Raw genomic sequence first — 17,145 nt, forward strand, 5'->3', positions numbered from 1 at the left:
GCATATCAGTGTGTATCAGACATGTATTCATTCTCTCCAAGGCTGAGCTTTCAGAGTTACAGGTTCTATTTTTCCTGAGGCTGTGCTGTCCTAAAATAGATAGCTTTAGAGTAGTACGACTCTCCCCATACCTTGTGGGTATTTCTGGGTTTTGTGTATTTATTTTTAAATGATAATTTTATTGTTATTCACATATGGATGGTAGTTTGAATGATATAGAAAAAAAAAACAAACCATGAAAATAATGATGACATAATTCATGCTATCTCTAATTAGCTGGTCTTTACTTTCCAGGTGTTACAGATGTTCTATTTCTCTGCCTGCTCACATATTACTTATCCCACACAAAAAAAAAGGATGCTTATCATCTTCAAACATTTAGAGCAAATTTTTGATTTTCTTTAAAAAAATAGTATTGGGCTCTATTAACTTTGTCACTGCTTTACTATATCCATTTTGGTTGATTGAGGTTGCCTCAAATTCCTGATCCTCCTGCTAGGATGTTAGGCTTTTGCAACCACATTTAGCTTTTGTGAATATTTATCTATATTTTTATTTTCTGGTGCTTTAATGTGAGGTGGCCTTGCTGACTCTGGAGGGACTGAGGCTGACAGAGTTCACTTATTTGTAGTTGTGTTAAGAAAGTGTGGTGTGTGTGGTCTTCTCATAAATAGGTCTGCCTGCCCAGAACCTCCACTCTCGTTGCCTGCCTACCCTAATCTCCCCAGGGTCAGGACCAGTTACACAAGTGAATGCCGTTGTCTAAGTACCTGCAGATTACAGAACACATAAAATCTGACAAGAAGAGACCTTAGGCTTTTAGTAAATTCCCACATGAACAGGAGCTTAGAGAACACATTTTGCCTCTCTCTGCTCTAGATTTTGTGTAAATCTGTTTTCATTTTTGCATTATTACTTCAAATCATAAAAGCATAAAAAGAACTATTGGGACTGACTAAAAAACATTTCCCACAGCTTTGTAATTCTTCTTAGGACTCTCCCAGAGTTTCAGTCCCTTCTCTAGAACAGAATGACATAAAGAGAGACAGAGGTGTCACTTTGCGATTGGCTTGTAAAGGGACAGAGGGTGTGGGTGTGTTAAGGGGGCAGTAGGTGTGGGCTACTTACCAGGCTGGGAATAAGGAAGTGACAGAATCCTACTTTGCATCCTCATTTCAAACAGATGACACTTCTGGTGAGGGATATAATACTGTATTTTCTTTGACTTGGAAGATGTAGTATGAGTAAATAAATACTGTCAAAAACCTTTATGATGCTGTTTTGGAAGATATGTTTGCTCTGGGAATTGAGTTTCCTGGACTATAAGGTCTTTGATTTTTGAGAAAATTAAAGAAATAAGACACTTGATTTTAGAATAAGAGTGCTGAGCCAGGACCGTGCTTCAAATGACTTAGTCAATGCCTTCAATCTTTAAAACTTGAGGAGACCTAGGACATTTCAACATTTAAATCTCCTAATACGTTTTTTTAAGAGTGAAGAAATGGATAAAGTGGTTTAAACACATGGTACAGTTTCCCTGCTTACTTTCAAGCATGGATTTTCAGTTGAGCATATACCAACATCAGGGATCCTAGTGTGAGACTCATGGGAAGACCTTTCCCCTCAGACCCTGAACCTCCCTGTGTTCATCCAGGACAAACCCCAGCTAGAAGGTGGCAACCCTCTTTTTGAGTTGTGATATCAGTACAGAAGGAGATGCCCATGATTTGATTCTGTATTCTGGTGAGGAAAAAAACTTTCCTCCCATTTACAAAGCAATAAACAAACCTAAAACTGAAATTAAGAAGACAAACCATTCCTGTCAGGAAAGCCAAGAGCAATCAAATTCTCTAGAAGAACCTGTGGGTTTTTCTTTCACAAACAAACTTTAAATATTCATGGGGACAAAAAGAGGGGATCAAGGCCTTGGGGTAAGGAAGTGATGATTGTGTCACATATCCACTCACTTTTTAAAAATGCCCATCTGTTATGCCTCCAGCTAGTGTATGCACCTGGGAAATGACTACTTGCTGCAAAGATAAGTGAACAAAACACAAAGCAGTTTTGGTGTGGAAAGGTCATTAGCTTATGTATTCAGAAACAAACTCCATGTTGTAGCAGGTGATTTAAGTGATATTTTCTATGCAGTATACTGTGAGGATTTCCTTATTTCTGTTGGTCATCTATCATAGGAAAGCTGTATTAGTCACCATGGCAGATAGAGATCCATAGGGCAACTCACACTTTTCTAACATTAAACGAGTCTGTTTCTCTCACTACTTATTTGGAATAGAAGCTTGCTCCTCTATATCTATGTGCTGGAAAAAATGGGGGTGCCGGGTTACTTGTGGAACTGGCTCTTTTCCATCAGTTCTCATGGAAAGTTCTAATTAGCACATAATAGAATATTACTCCCTTCATTAAGATGTCGCCTTGATCACTGACTGTCTCATTTAAAACTCAGAGTGTGTCTAACAAGACATAAGTCATGATTATCTTTACTGGATCCCAATGTAAGACATAAGAACTGGGTTGGTCATGTTAATAATGTTAAATTCCATGTAAAATACTTAAGTATTTAACTTCAAATGACTTTCTTGAAAATAAGCTTTTAAAAATGTTAATTTGATGGCATGGCAGATGCTGCAGAATACTAAACAATGATTGGAGCCATGACCAACATGTGGTGGTCATGGGAGGGGCAAGGGCCTTAGACAATCACAATCCAAAACTGGTCCAGTATGAAAAGAAAACAGTATGAATTCACTGTGTAGGGGTTGATTTTACCATTGGTAGTCCAGAAGACTTTTACTGTGGAAGGTCACCTATGAAGGAAATATTCAAGACTAGGTTATTTCCTAGTCTGAAGTGAAGAAGGGAGGGAATTGGTGATCAGATGAAGCACAGCAATGGCAAAGGCAGGAAGGATGTGAGATTGCTGGAGAGAAGATGATGATCATCTTCTGTTCTTCAGTGTCCAGGAACTGGTAGACAACATGGTGTTTATTTGGCTCATTTATAATGTCTTCATATTTGAATTTACTGGCTTCTCTCTGAATGAATATCATGCCCTTTCTAATTTCTCATTGCAGAGGGAACAAACAGATTTGCGTAAGCAACTGTTCTGCTGGATACAAAGCATGTCCAAAGTGGAGAACAGTGAGACAAGTAGTTCCGACCACCAACTAGGTTAAATATCTAGCAAATAGAATAACTTTCCCAAATATAAGTAAATACTTTGACGTTTTAAAGGTTGAATTAAAATATGATCTTATCATTCCTCCCCCTTTCTCCCCCAAACTCTTCCCACATCCCCATTCTCTCATTAAATTCTTATTCTTTAATTATTGTTGTTACATGTCTGTGTGTACATATTGTTATTTGCAAGTAAATTTATGAAAGCAGTCCATTGAGTCCATTTAGTGTTGCTTGTGTGTTGTTTTCAGGGCCAGCCACTTGGGTTCGGATAAGTATTTAGGGGTTCCTCTCTGAGGAAGGCTAATTTCTCCTCTCAGCAGTGTTTAACTGCCAATAGGTCTTCATCTAAGTATACCCCTTCCCTGCTTTCCCTTTTTAAATAAAAAGTATGGTCTACTTTTAGAACTACCAGAAACTCCTAGTAATGTCAGTGGGGTACCTGAAATAATCGGTCATCCCAGAGCAGACACATATGATGCTCAGAGGTGTTCATATTTTGTGGCACTGAGCTGTGCTAAGTCACATGCCCCTTTCTCTTCTTGCTTTAGTCTTGCCCTGACCTCTTGCCACCTGTCTCCTTCTTTAAATAGAAACACCTCTACTTCTAGATCAACTTTACCCGGTCATATCTCTAGATCCCTTTTCTTCAGTTCATGTACCATCATAGCCAGCCTGACTCCTTGATCTCTGTCTTTTTTTTTTTTTTTTTTTTTTTTTTTTTTTTTTACAAACACTTCTTTATTGCAGACATTTCAGGCACAGGTACATGGAAGAAGCTGTATTGCAGATTTTATACAGGGTGGATTAAGAGGCAGATGATATCTACCTCTCCCCCACCCCTACTTCCCCCAATACACAGCAGCTTAGAGATCAGTCCCACTGATACCTCCTGTGTGCTGTCCAGAACTGTGCTGGTGTAACCAGGCAACCTGTGGAGTATGAGGAAAGTTACTCCCCCCACAGTGCGAGATTTGGGGGGAGGGGAGAGTTTTCAGGTATGCCCAACCAATCCTAGGCTGCAGCTGCTATTTTGATACCAGCTTTATACTATCCAGAGGTCTCAAGGATGAAAAGCTAGATTTGTACTGGGCAAGACCTGTGCCCAAACTAAGGAGCAGGGCAGAAACTGCCCTAATAGTTAAGACTTCTGGGATTTGAAGAGCGCATACCGTGTACCCTGCAAAAGTCTGGAGGGGAGAACGAGAGCATGATTCCTTCACACTGATTTCTTCTGTATTGTGGAATTTATACTCCAACTTAGTGGGGCCCAGTTGACATACCAAGCAGGTAGTACAGCATCTCTTGCTTTGCTTAGGGAATGTGGGAATTCTGTGATCCTGACCCTTTTGGGAATGGAGCAGGTCCATCTGGGATTTCATCCCGGAGAGTCTAAATATGGGAAACCATATTTATCAAGGGCTTTCTAGAAGTTACAGTAGAATCATCTATCCTGCTACTAGATGTGAATCTACTCGAAGCAGAGGCCACAGGAGGTGTCAAACAGAACTGACTTTAGAGCCTTCAGTACAAGACAAGCTTCAGGCCAGACCTGCTTCCAGCTTTCCCTGCTTTCCAAAGACCAAGTGGGTTGGAGAGAACTCTGGCCTAGCAGGCTTGAGAAAACTTGGTTGGGACTGGCAACTTCAGTCAGTTTGCTCCTTGTAGCAGATACTGTTAAGGTGAGGCAGAGGTGAGAGGGTGAAATAAGAGACAATGGGCCAGAATTGTTGATGCCCAGCCAACTACTTAACTAATTAAAACAATTTAAACTGTTAAGAAAAATTTTGTGGTTTTATTGTATCATGAGGCATTGAAACATCTGAACAAATCAATATCTGGGCGGTGAGGCAGCTGCTTTCTCCTTCACTTCTTTGGGTTACTAGAGCAACTTGTCAGTAGATTAAAAAACAAAACAAAAACAAAAACCGACAATCTTTTGCATTACTTAAGTCTTTCCAAGGCATGCACTGGTACAACACAAACTTCTCCTGTCAGATGCAACTAGTCTAGCATCCAAACATCATGCACAACGCTGTGGTGACAGAATCGCACTGCACCCACTCCCACCTCGGCCCTGATCGTGTGTGTATGATATTTGGAACATCTGGAGGAGTGAGATAGTATTGGGAAGAGGAGGGAGGAAGAAACAGCGGGAGTATCTGGCCAGATAGAGGTCAGCCGAAGTTGTGCAGGGCAAGCCTGAACATGTCATTGGTGCAAACTCAAGAATCGTTGTTCTTTAATAGAAACATCTGTTGAAAACCCATGATGGGATCTTCATCGGCCTTGAGCTGGCCTACGACCATGCTGATGATACAGCTATCTGGTGTAGGCTGATGGTCCTGCGCCGTGATACTATGCTGGATTTTCTGGAAGGGAAGGCTAGACAACTTCTCCACAATGGCAGCTTTCCCCTGGAACTGCTGTCCTTCCCACATAAGGCATGATGCATCAATGTAAATTGTGCCTAGTTGGGTTCTGTCATTATCAAACAACTGGTAGTAATGATGAATAAAGCTTGATCCAATCTGCTCCCAAATTGGCTTGTCTCCCATCCTGGAGAGTCACCCACCTCACCAAGACCAGTGGGGCTGGCACGATGGCGGCAGCAGCCTTGATCTCCGTCTTCTATACTCTATTTATAGCTGTCCCATTCATTATTTTATTACATTTGTGTTTATATAAAATGTATTAGTACATTTTCTTTGGCTATAATCAAGTATATGAAGTGGAATATTTTGAAAGAATTTTATTTAGCTCACAATTTTGGAGGCAAAGATGCTTAAAATCAAGTAGTCTGTCTCTCTGTCGAATGGTAAAAGTTCCCTTTACCTTTATTCTGACATTGTTGAGAAAGTCAGAAGGAACCCAGCTTGTGCAGAGGGGGCCAAGTATGTGGCTGGTCTTACTCTATAGTAATGTGTTCTCACAGAAACTCAGATAATCCCAAGGGTAGTGCCCCCTGTGACTGTTATTTGTGACTGGCAACACCACCACCCTTTTCTCCCATGGTAATAAGGGAATAAACAGGGCATTTGCATTTTACTCATCATAGGTGAAAGTATTTTGAAAAGCAATGATACCATCTATGTTAAGGAGTCTTCCTGACCTTCACACACTTGGAGGCAGAAATACCACTTTGGGGAATTAATTCTAAAGCAATTCTTTCTCCTGCCTCATAAAAGATTTGTATTTAAGATCACACATCACAGCATCATTTATAATCAGAGGAAATGGGAAACAGCCTATGTAATAATAGCAAGGTCATTGTGTTTTGGAACACACACAAAATTAAATTTTCTACAGCTGTAAAGTAGTGCATAAAGAAACTGATTGTGATGTTGCTGGTTGCTCTCATTTAATCCATTAAGAACTACATACACATACACCATGGCTTAAGGCCATGGAACTTTCCAGGCATCTGCACAAAGGTTTAGAGCTTGACCGGTAACTGTAAAATTAAATTGAATATGAAGTGAATGAGAAAAATGCAATACACCAAGTTTACCGCTTATCACCATTTGATTTCAGCGGAATTTCAACACAAGGGAAAGAGTTCTGCTTAGATTATATGTTTGTAAGAATTTCTGTGAGTATGTAATCTTAGTAGTACAACTGGTGAAAAAATCTGAAGAGGATAGAATGTGGGGGTACATATCATTTAAGGTTGGTGTGGTCTAAAGACAGTCTCACTGAGAATAGTAAGTTTTGAGCTCCTGCTGTGTCTGCAATCCTTCTGAGGGCTCTTAGGATGCTTTATTCTGTGACTGAAGTAAGCACTTTCACACTGAAACCTTGGTGCCCTCTGCACACTGAGACCATTGCAAATGAATGCACAGCAATTTATAAACTCTACAAGACTATATTTTCAGACTAAAATGTTTTTGGAGAAACTGTATATTCATTTAATTTGCATTTTATATGGCACTAGTGTAACTTAAGAAATGTTGAATTCGTACAGCTGCTGATAGGTTTTATTACAGTCATCTCCATTTTCAGGAATTGTTCATTTTCTTTTTATGATCAATTGATACGTCTGTGATTTGTGAGCATATAAACACAATAAGTGTTCCACAAGACCTGTGTCTATATTGTTTTTCCCACAATACTGCAAACATTTCCCAGTTAAATAAGTCAAGCTACAAAGCATATGTTCTCTAGGGATAAAAAGTGTTTTCCAATGTATGTGTCTAAATTTGCTATGCCTGCTTCAGAGACATGAATCTCATTTGCAAAGAAATCTGTGATTTGCTCCTTTTGAACTCTTTGGGATGAACAATTACATAAAATCACAGTAGTTCATAAAGATGTTCTTCAGGGAAATTGCTAGATATCAAAATTCAAGCTAAAATGTTTCCAGATTATATATTCATCATTCTTTTTCTCATTCAGTAAACCATTCAAACATAAATTGAAGTGGAGAATGTTACCAGTTCCTACTTTATCATCCCTGTTTGATTTGGTCTTAGTAAGCCCTGAGGTGTTTATTAAGATACTTGATTATGTGATTTCTTAGATTGTCTCCTTTGTGGTTAATGCCTGTTAACTGGAACTATAAAAAAAAATAAAGTTTTGAAAACTCTGGCAGCTAAAAATTGGCAGTGAATTTAAGTAATTATACAAATTGTCAATCTACTTAACTTATTAGTCTCAAGGGACAGTAATTTAATTTAGAAGTATCACTTGCCATTTATGGATAAAGGGAAAATACTCTACTATTAATGGTACCTGGCTGAAGAGACAAATTAAAACAAACAAAAGAACACAGTGGTAAACATATAGACCCTTAGAGACTATAGTCCAGAAAAATTACAAATCAATTTACCTGTTTACTGATTAGTGATTTTCTGTATTATTTAATTTAGTCAATATAACAACTTCACTAGCCCACACAATGTGTTTTTTACTTATGAGTTTGCAGAAGTTGCCTAAGTTCAGAACCAATCAGTGGACCTGGATAATTCCTGTCCAAAACCTTATTCTGTCCACCAAGACTCTCATGTCCTTCTGAGCACTTACACAGGGTGATGTAGGTAGAGAAGAGAGCTGATGGAGCACACAAGGAAACAACCTCTATTCTTGAAAAATGCCACAAAGGGCAAGATTCAAAGCATTTTTTTTTCTTGTTGTTGTTTGAATTTTTTACCTAGCAACTAGACCTGATTTCATTAGTTGGGATCAATAGGTAGATTCTGTATTAGAAATCAGCCTAGCAATGTTAAATGCAACTGTGTTAGGTTTATTTCCCATGAGTGAAGGCAAGTTGATAATATTGAGTAGATTCATTAGATGCACTCTACTTGATTTCCATTTAGAAATAAGACTATGAATATGAATGTAGAGATATGGAGAATTTATGTGGTTGCATTAAAGATTCAGGCTTGGAAATTTAGGCATCAATGCCTTCATACTCAAAGGAAAGATGAGCTCAAGTCTTACAGAATATTGTTATATGTTAGTTTTATCGTTACTTGGTAAATCACCAACAAAAACAGCGTAGGGAAGGAAAGATTTGTTCACTGTTTCAGAGGGTCCATTATAGTGTCAAGGCCATGGCAGAAGAACTTATATCATGGTGAACAGCAGAGTAGAACTGGAAGGGCAAGACAAGGTATAGCATTCAATGACCTTTCTTCCTGACTTATTTCTTCTAAGCAGGAATTCAAGTTTTGAATACATCTTTGGATTAAAACATTCATGAGATCATGGCTTTCATTACATGTCCATCTCTGAAAAGGCTCTCACAGATACATTCAGGCACCATGGTTGATTAATCTCATGGAATTTCCCAGATCAATCAAGTAGACAATTAGTATTGATAATACATGTTATATAATATATATGTATATATGTGCACACACATATGTATGTATGTATATATATATATATATGCTATAAGTTGTTAGGTGTATATATAAGATAATACAAATTACCACCTATTTGGAGAGTTTCTGAAAATATTGATCATATGATAGTGAATATTCTGTAGCAAATTTTGTTGCAGTAGTCTTCATTCTAGTGTCCTTTAGCAGGTGTCTTTAGGTAAAAGCTTCGTGCCATGGTTATGCTCTTTTAAAAGTCATTGAATACTTCCTTAAAAATTAATTGTATTGAAAGGGAAGTGTTGACTCTTATTGCTAAAGCAAATCTACCAATTGTGCATTGAATTGTGTTATTAATTGTTTTCAACCCACTGAGGACACTTTAGTACATAGTACTAAATTACATAGTTCCATCAGGGGACTTAGTGAATGAGAAGTTGACAGTCAGTGGAGGCACTTTGGTTGCCAGTGCCAAATGAAGCCAAATTATCACAGTGTAACAAATCTGCCTACACATTACAACCACTTAGGGATGTTTTCCAAATCTGATGCAACAGGCTTTTACCCCAAACAGAATAATTGTCTTTAAAAAGTTCTTGGCACAGAACAATTGGATATAATGCCATATGCAAAATTTTAAAAACTAAATAATTAGGATGTTTCTTTAAATTTTTTTCTCTGTGATGAAAATCTTTTCCTATAGTTTTGTTTTTTATAGTTATACAAAAATTAAAAGTATTTTGATTCATATATTATCCTATATGTTATTTCAGAAACAAAATCAAATTGTGACAGGATTATAACTCATCTATTTCCTTTTCATTTTTAGTTTTAGTTATGTTAACTATACGGGACATAAAGTTCCATGCTTACGACTACCATTCAGTGACTTTAGCATATTGACATTTATCTTGCTACAACCATGGCCATCCTTCTCCAGAACTTACTGTGTTGTGCAAACTGAGCCTTGTACCGTTACCAAGCCCTAGGCAACCACCATTCTACTTTCCTTCTATGAATTTGACAACTCTAGAGACTTCATATAAGTAGAATCACATGAAATAATCTGTCTTCTTTTGATTGGGGTTCATTTTCTTTAATGTGATTTCTTTAATTTCCTCAAGATTGATTCATGTTTTAGTATAGATAAGGTTATTTTTAAGGTTGAAAATATTCCACTGACTGTATATACTATATTTAACTGCTCATTTAATTGTCCATACACACTCAAATTACTGTCACCCATTGGCTATTGTGAGTATGCATCTATGAACATGGGAGAGAAAATTTTTCTTTAAAACTGTGGTTTAAATTATTTTTATTGTCTAACCAGAAGTGAGATTGCTAGATCATATGAAAATTCTATTTTTGTTATTATTTTGAGGAACCATAGAGGCCACATCATTGTACATTCCCACCAACAGTACATGTGTTCCATTTTTTCCCCAAATTTACACATCCCTGTTAACATCTCTTATTCTCCTTATCTTAAATTTTATTCTTCTTATTATTATTAGACAATATTTCATTATGGTTTGAATTTGTATTTTCATAGTGACTACTAATATGGAGCCTCTTTTCATGTATACATTGGCCATTGCACATCTTTCTGGGGAAATGGCTATTAAAACATTTACCCCATTATTAAGTTAGTTTGTTGTTGTTATTAAAATTGGGGGTATGTTTTTGCATTTCAGAGTCCAAACACTGTCAGATAGATAATTGGAAGATATTCTTCCCTGTCATATGGGTTGCCTTCTCACTCTTAATTATGTTTTTTGATGCACAGAAGTTTTTAATTTAAGGTAGCCTAATTTATCTATTTTTACTTTTTTCCCCCTATGCTTTTGGTGTACCATCCAAGAAATCATTGCCAAAGCCATTCATTTGCTTTTAACAAAAATATGTCTTCTAAAACAGAAGAGATGATTTGCAATGTAAATCAATTGGACAGCCTGGATTAATTTTGTCATTCAGAACACAGGATATTAAGAACAGATAAAATTAAAACTAACAGACTGGATTTTTTTAAAATATTTTTTTCTTATGTTACATATTGATCCCAGTTCCCTCTTGAACCCATCTTCCCATGCCCTCCATCTACCCCCCATCCCATCCCCCATTCCATCCTCCATCCACTCCACAGGGAGGGTGAGGCCTTCCATGGGGGATCGTCAAAATCTGTCAAATCATTTGGGGTAGGGTCTAGGCCCTCCCCTGTGTCTCTAGGCTAAGGCGGTATCCTTCCATGAGGAATGTGCTCCTGAAGTTTGTTCATGCATTAGGAATACATCCCGATTCCATTGTCAGAGTGGAATTTTATTGAAATTTGCCCTTTATTTTTTTATTTTTTATTTTTGACAGAAAAAGTGCTTTTTATTTGCTTAGTTATTTGATTTAATTCTCCTAAGTATCTCATCCAGGTGTGGTCATGGATCACATGAAGCCAAAGGACAAGGGGTCTTTGTTCTGCCTATTCTGTCTTGTTTAGTGAGGTTCTCTCAGAAGATCTCAATATATACCCAAAGTAATGAAATATTAGGTCAGTAAAGGCTAATGACATCATTGTCCATACTGTCTTGTATGGTACTCTGAGTTCAACTAAGACATTGCACATACCAGGTACTCTCTACCTCTGAGCTATATCCTGTTTCTCCTTTGCTCACTTAGGGCAAAGTTTCACTATGTTGCCCATTCAAACCTTAAAAACACTTTTTTTTTTCTCAGATGGGCCTTAGATTTACAATCTTCCTGATTCAATCTTCCAGGAAGCTGGCAGGTCAGGTTTGTGTCTCTGGGCAATTATTTTATGGACAAATTTTATGGACTGGGATCCTTGAGAAAAACTATTTCAGCGACCAACCAATAAGAAGTGTATAAAATGCCATGGTTATGTTCAGAATAGAAGCTTGTGGTTTTAGTTAGGACAGCAATAAATCCCTGGGGATGCTGACAGTGCTATGTCACATTTAAGCTGAGCAGGTGATGCAAAGGAAATATGAGAATGAACACTGGATTACCCTCTAAAATGTGTCTGAAGAATCTCTGCCCCAGTTCTATAAACATCACTAGAAATAGCTACCTTGTCCCAGAGGGCTCCCCTTTCTCATACATCCCAGAGGTATTAGCAAGGCATATGTCAAAATGCTAAGAGAATCTTGTGTAATCACCATTTGTGATGATCTAACTTTGTATTTCAAAACTCATTTTGTTTGTTGAAATGTGCAGCATTTAGACCTTAAAAAGCTGTTTTAAGAGACTGGCTTCATCTGCCTTCCTCCACAGATTGGGCAATGAAGCCCAGGGAGGCACTAAGTTGACACAAGCTGCCAGCTAATGATGTCAAAATCTTAATGAAACTACCAAATTAAAGGCTTATGTGTTGCTAGAAAGGTCACCTGCAGCAAAACCAAAAGAGAGATGTGTAGGTATGCACTACAGGACTGAAGACTCCCTCTTAGTCTTCTGAGAGTGTCTTAACCAATCAGAGATTTCGGATTCTGTACTAACTTCCATGAAAGTAATGAAGGAGCAACACAATCTTGCCCATGGAAACTATTCCTTCTTCTTAGCTGGTCTTCCTTATCTGGGCTGTACTGCACTCAGTTTTCTGCACATGGAGCTATGTTTGATTACAGGGGCTTCATTCTATACAGAAAACATATCTCACTCAATACTCCATTGTTGCGACTGTTTTCACAACATATTGTATTGGTAAGACTGGCAATTTTCCAAATGACCAGACTCACAAGCTCTTCCAAATAGCAACATTCACTGGAAAATCATCAGACAACTATGGAAGTCATTCGAGTTGAATTAGATTTTCAGTGTGTAGTGAAATTGGGGTAGTGCATTGGAGTTACTTTTTTAAAATTTATTTGTTTATTTATTTATTTATTTGTTTGTTTGTTTGTCAAGAGACAGGGTTTCTCTGTATTACTTTGGAGCCTGTCCTAGAACTAGTTCTGTAGACCATGCTGGACTCAAACTCACAGAAATCCACATGCCTCTGCTTCTGGAGTACTGGGATTAAAGGTGTGTATCCCACCAACACCTGGATAGAGTTATTATTTAACAGTGTCATATGTGCTAACAAAATTTTGTTCTTCAGGGCAAACTGATCTTGGAGAAGCTTTGAAGGAGGGGTTTTCAAAGTTCTTGATTAAGAAATATGTTCAAGAAGTTAGAAAAGAACATGAAAAGCCTCTGGTAGATTACACACACCACACAGACGCACACACACACACACACACACACACACACACACACACACACACACACACACGAAAGGAAGAAAAACACACAATAACCTGGGCATTAAAATCTTAGCCACTTCTATCTGTACATAAAAGGCCAACTTATTCACTGCTTTAAGCAGTGAGTGGAAAATTCGTAAGGAGAGACACTCTGTTCTTTTCAGAATCTGGGGTTCCAGTGCAGCAATTTTTTTGGATTGCTTAGCATAACAGAAATGGGGCAAAGACATGGGTATCAGGACTCAAGATTTCCTCTGATTATTACAAAGAACTTCCCAAGAACAGGCTGCCTTGTGAGAAACAGACTCTGATGCAAATGTCCCTGGAGAAACTGGGAAGTTATCTCTTGGGATTATTGCGGAAGATATTTCTCAGCTAGATGAGAAGTGTAGTAGACAACTGCCAGGCTACCTTTGAGTCAAAAGAGCATAACATAGACCCCAGAGTTCCCCTGGTTGAGTCTCATTGGTACATAAACCTTAAAAATGAATCTTCACCTAACTGAATTTAGTATTTATGTGTTTCTGGAATCCACCTATAGTCCAAGGGATGACTCTGGTTTCAGAAGGCTCTGATATGAGGTAGAACCACAATTTTTGTATCATTTGTTATTACACCATTTCCATCAAATTTATCCTTTACATACAAAAAAAAAAAAAAAAAAAAAAAAAAAAGGCAACGTTCATCCGAGGACCCTTTAGTGGCTTGCAGCCATAGTCACTAACCCTGAATATTACCACAGAGACAGTTGACTCTTCTTGGGTTTTCAGAAACTCCTTCATGTCCAATATGAACCCTTTCCCGGGCTTCCTACAGTTTTCTTACACCCAGAGTTTACATAGGGGCTCCTGTTCTTGTCCTCTCACAGTCATCTTCTTATCCCTGCTCTTCTGTTCTTTCCTACAATCCATGACCTCAAATCTAGGCTGTGAGTTATACCTCATGTCCCCAGTCCTCCTAGATAACGTCAGGGCAGGAATTGGTGGCATGCCAATGAGTAGAAATGACTCGGTAATCTTCTTGAATGATGTTTTCACAACAGTCATATTTTCTTAGAATTGAAAAACAGTGTCCAGACATGCAAAACAAACAAACAAACAAAAAACATGTAAGTAATCAGTGCTTAGGGCTACTCTTTCAAGGTGTGTCAGCAGCATACCCTATTTCTTACCAGTTGGATCAGCCCCTTTGTATCTCTGTATAAACTTAGAAGCTGTGTAATGAGGCTATTTTAAAATCACTTTCCAGAATCTATAATCATTTAATCAAATTTTGTCATCTTTATCCTGGGGAGGTGATATTAGACTCCAGAACTGGGGAGTGGATAACATCAAACTAGTTAGAATTTATTGATATCTAGGAGTCTAGCCATTTACTGACTGTGGAGTGAAGCTGTTCATTTTCCTTATTGACTATTTTTTTTTACTATTTTTCATGTAAGGCATTCATCTGAGTATTATACAGAGATGAAAATTACTCTTCATTTTATAGGAAAGAACTGACTTAAAAAGGTAAGATGTCAGAAAATACAAAAGATAGGGATGGGGCAAGATATGAGAGACAAGGATTAGCTTTAAGAAGTTATACTGTGCCTAAAAAATGGACTCAATATCTTTGGCAAGCAAGACTATATGTATGAATATAAAATATACTGACTAACCCATAAGAACTCCAATTCAAGGCACCCAGGGTAGACATTTATCAGACAGAAAGCAACACAAAATCAAACTGTTTGTGTTCCTTGAACCAAAGTTGTGATATATAGCAAGGAAAAAAGAATTATAAGCCAGCATCATTCCAACATTTGAAGTGTCTTTCCAGAACACTGATGTATTTTCTTTATAACGTCCACCGTTTCAAGGCTGCAAAGCTAGAAACCAGGACTCATGTGCTATAAAGGCCGCTCTGAAAACACAACACACACTCAAGGACACTGATTACCTTTGCCCCTTGGAATCAAGTGGAAAATCCTACCTCTTGGCAAAACATCAGGTTCCTCAAATCCCCCCCCCCCAGTCAAACCTTTTAACCAAATTGGTAGAGAAGGTGGAATAAAAGTGCTCATCTCTTTTGTCTTCTATTTGATCAATACCTGAGACAGAATATAACCATTAGTTTCCTTAGTAAATGAGGCTTACAGCTGCTATCTGTTACTGTGAGATATACAGGTGCTGGCGCTGCCACTGCACTATTTTGAGAAATAGAAGGCAGAACTTTTTTTTTTTTTTTTTAAAGGAAAGTTCCTATCCTTTCTACCCGAAGCTTGCATATTAATTATTTCACTTGTATCAAGGAGAAATTTGCTGAACATATGACAACCTCACCTTTTAAAAAGTACCTTTTAGTTGTTGATGGCGTTTTGGAAGTCCTTCTACTGCACTCTGACTCTTCAGAATGAAGACTTTTCCATGGGCTGGAAGGCTGTGATGTGTCCAGTAAGCATCAGGGAGCTGATTCTCTCTGTGTTTTTAGTCAGTGGCTTCCCTGTAGCATGGGTAGATTCTAACACCCAGTTTCTGTCCTTGTTGAGGTCATAGTCTTTTCTCACGTCTCCTTTGAAAATGTAAAAAATAGCTAAGATAAAAGTACCCGTGGCAACTACCAAGTAGACAGCATATAGCGTACCAACGATGGCAGAAGCAAGCATAAGATCCACAAAGAAAATGATCAGCTTGACCAACATGTCTACATTTCCTCTTGTTCAGTTTTAAAATTCCCAAATCACTCACTCACTAGGCAATTAAGATTTTGAAAAATACGGTCAAGAAAATGATATTTTCAGAATATTCTAATGGAAGTTGTAATTTCTCCAAGTGTCTACCAAGGGAATCTATATGATGAAATTTTTGATTTCTCAACTGGTAGAAAACAGTGACTAAATGTCAAGTCTGGACTATTGCTTCATCACTGATCCTATGATGGGCAGAAACACAAGGGTTTATCTTATTCCCTGTGTGATTCACTTGGATTGTAGAGTTCTGAGCAATGGCACTATGCTAACATGAATTTGCAATAATCCTATATTTCTTAGCAAATAGAAAAGTACTGATCTAGTGTGAAGGCAAAGTAAACCCATTTTTTTATAGATGCAAAGAGTCAGAGAGTTTTATTTCTCATACATGTATTTTTTTTTTCTTCAAATTACTTAAGAAAACAATATCATCATTTCCTTGGGATATTAAAACAAAAACAAAAAGGCTTCACACTGACTAACAGATCCATGAATTTAAGTTGTGGAGCCACAGCTCAGTGCAGATATAAAAGGCTATAAATTCAAATTAGAAGCAGGTCAGAGAGTTACTCTGGACAGGAGGTAAGAAGGCAGTCATTTTCCTGTACTTACTCATATGATCTAAAAGCATGATAATGGAAAATACAATGGCTGGCCACCTTAGTTAACATGGAACACCAAGGAAAACATAAAGTTGTAAAACAAGCATGGTCCTCAATGAAACAAACTAAACTGAAGCACATTTTAGAGAAAAATTATGTAATACAGAAAAATGAGAATTCATTTGTCCTTTATATGGAAATCCTTCTTCAAGCATCAGATTCTAAGAGCGTGATCCTGCTTCCAACTGCTACAATTAGACTGCCTGGCTTTATAATAAATTTTCCAATCTGTACCCATCTGAAGTTCTGGTCCATAATTATCTATTTATCTTTCATTTATGTGTGTATGGGTGCAAGGGGGTCTGTGTATACCACAGTGTACATATGGAGGTCAGAGAACAATCTGTGGGAGTTGGTTTTCTCCTTCTGTCATGTCTGTCCCTGGGATTGAATTAAAGGCCATCAGGCTTGGTGGAAAGCACTTTACATACATTAAGCCACAGTATCTGCTCTGTTACTAAATTTATAAGTCTAGA

The 17,145-nt window shown here is 37.7% G+C and overlaps 1 protein-coding gene across 1 annotated transcript; it reads right to left on the reverse strand.

Moving 5' to 3' along the window:
- Window positions 1-4,961: 4,961 nt before the first annotated feature.
- Window positions 4,962-5,805, reverse strand: LOC127221386 (nuclear transport factor 2-like). The gene has a single exon (XM_051183295.1). It carries the CDS (start codon window positions 5,751-5,753, stop codon window positions 5,421-5,423), a length of 333 nt encoding a protein of 110 aa, XP_051039252.1. The 5' UTR covers window positions 5,754-5,805; the 3' UTR covers window positions 4,962-5,420.
- Window positions 5,806-17,145: the final 11,340 nt, after the last annotated feature.

This window comes from Phodopus roborovskii, unplaced genomic scaffold (assembly GCF_943737965.1).
Source record: "Phodopus roborovskii unplaced genomic scaffold, PHOROB, whole genome shotgun sequence".
In the NCBI taxonomy this organism is placed as follows: Eukaryota; Metazoa; Chordata; class Mammalia; order Rodentia; family Cricetidae; genus Phodopus; species Phodopus roborovskii.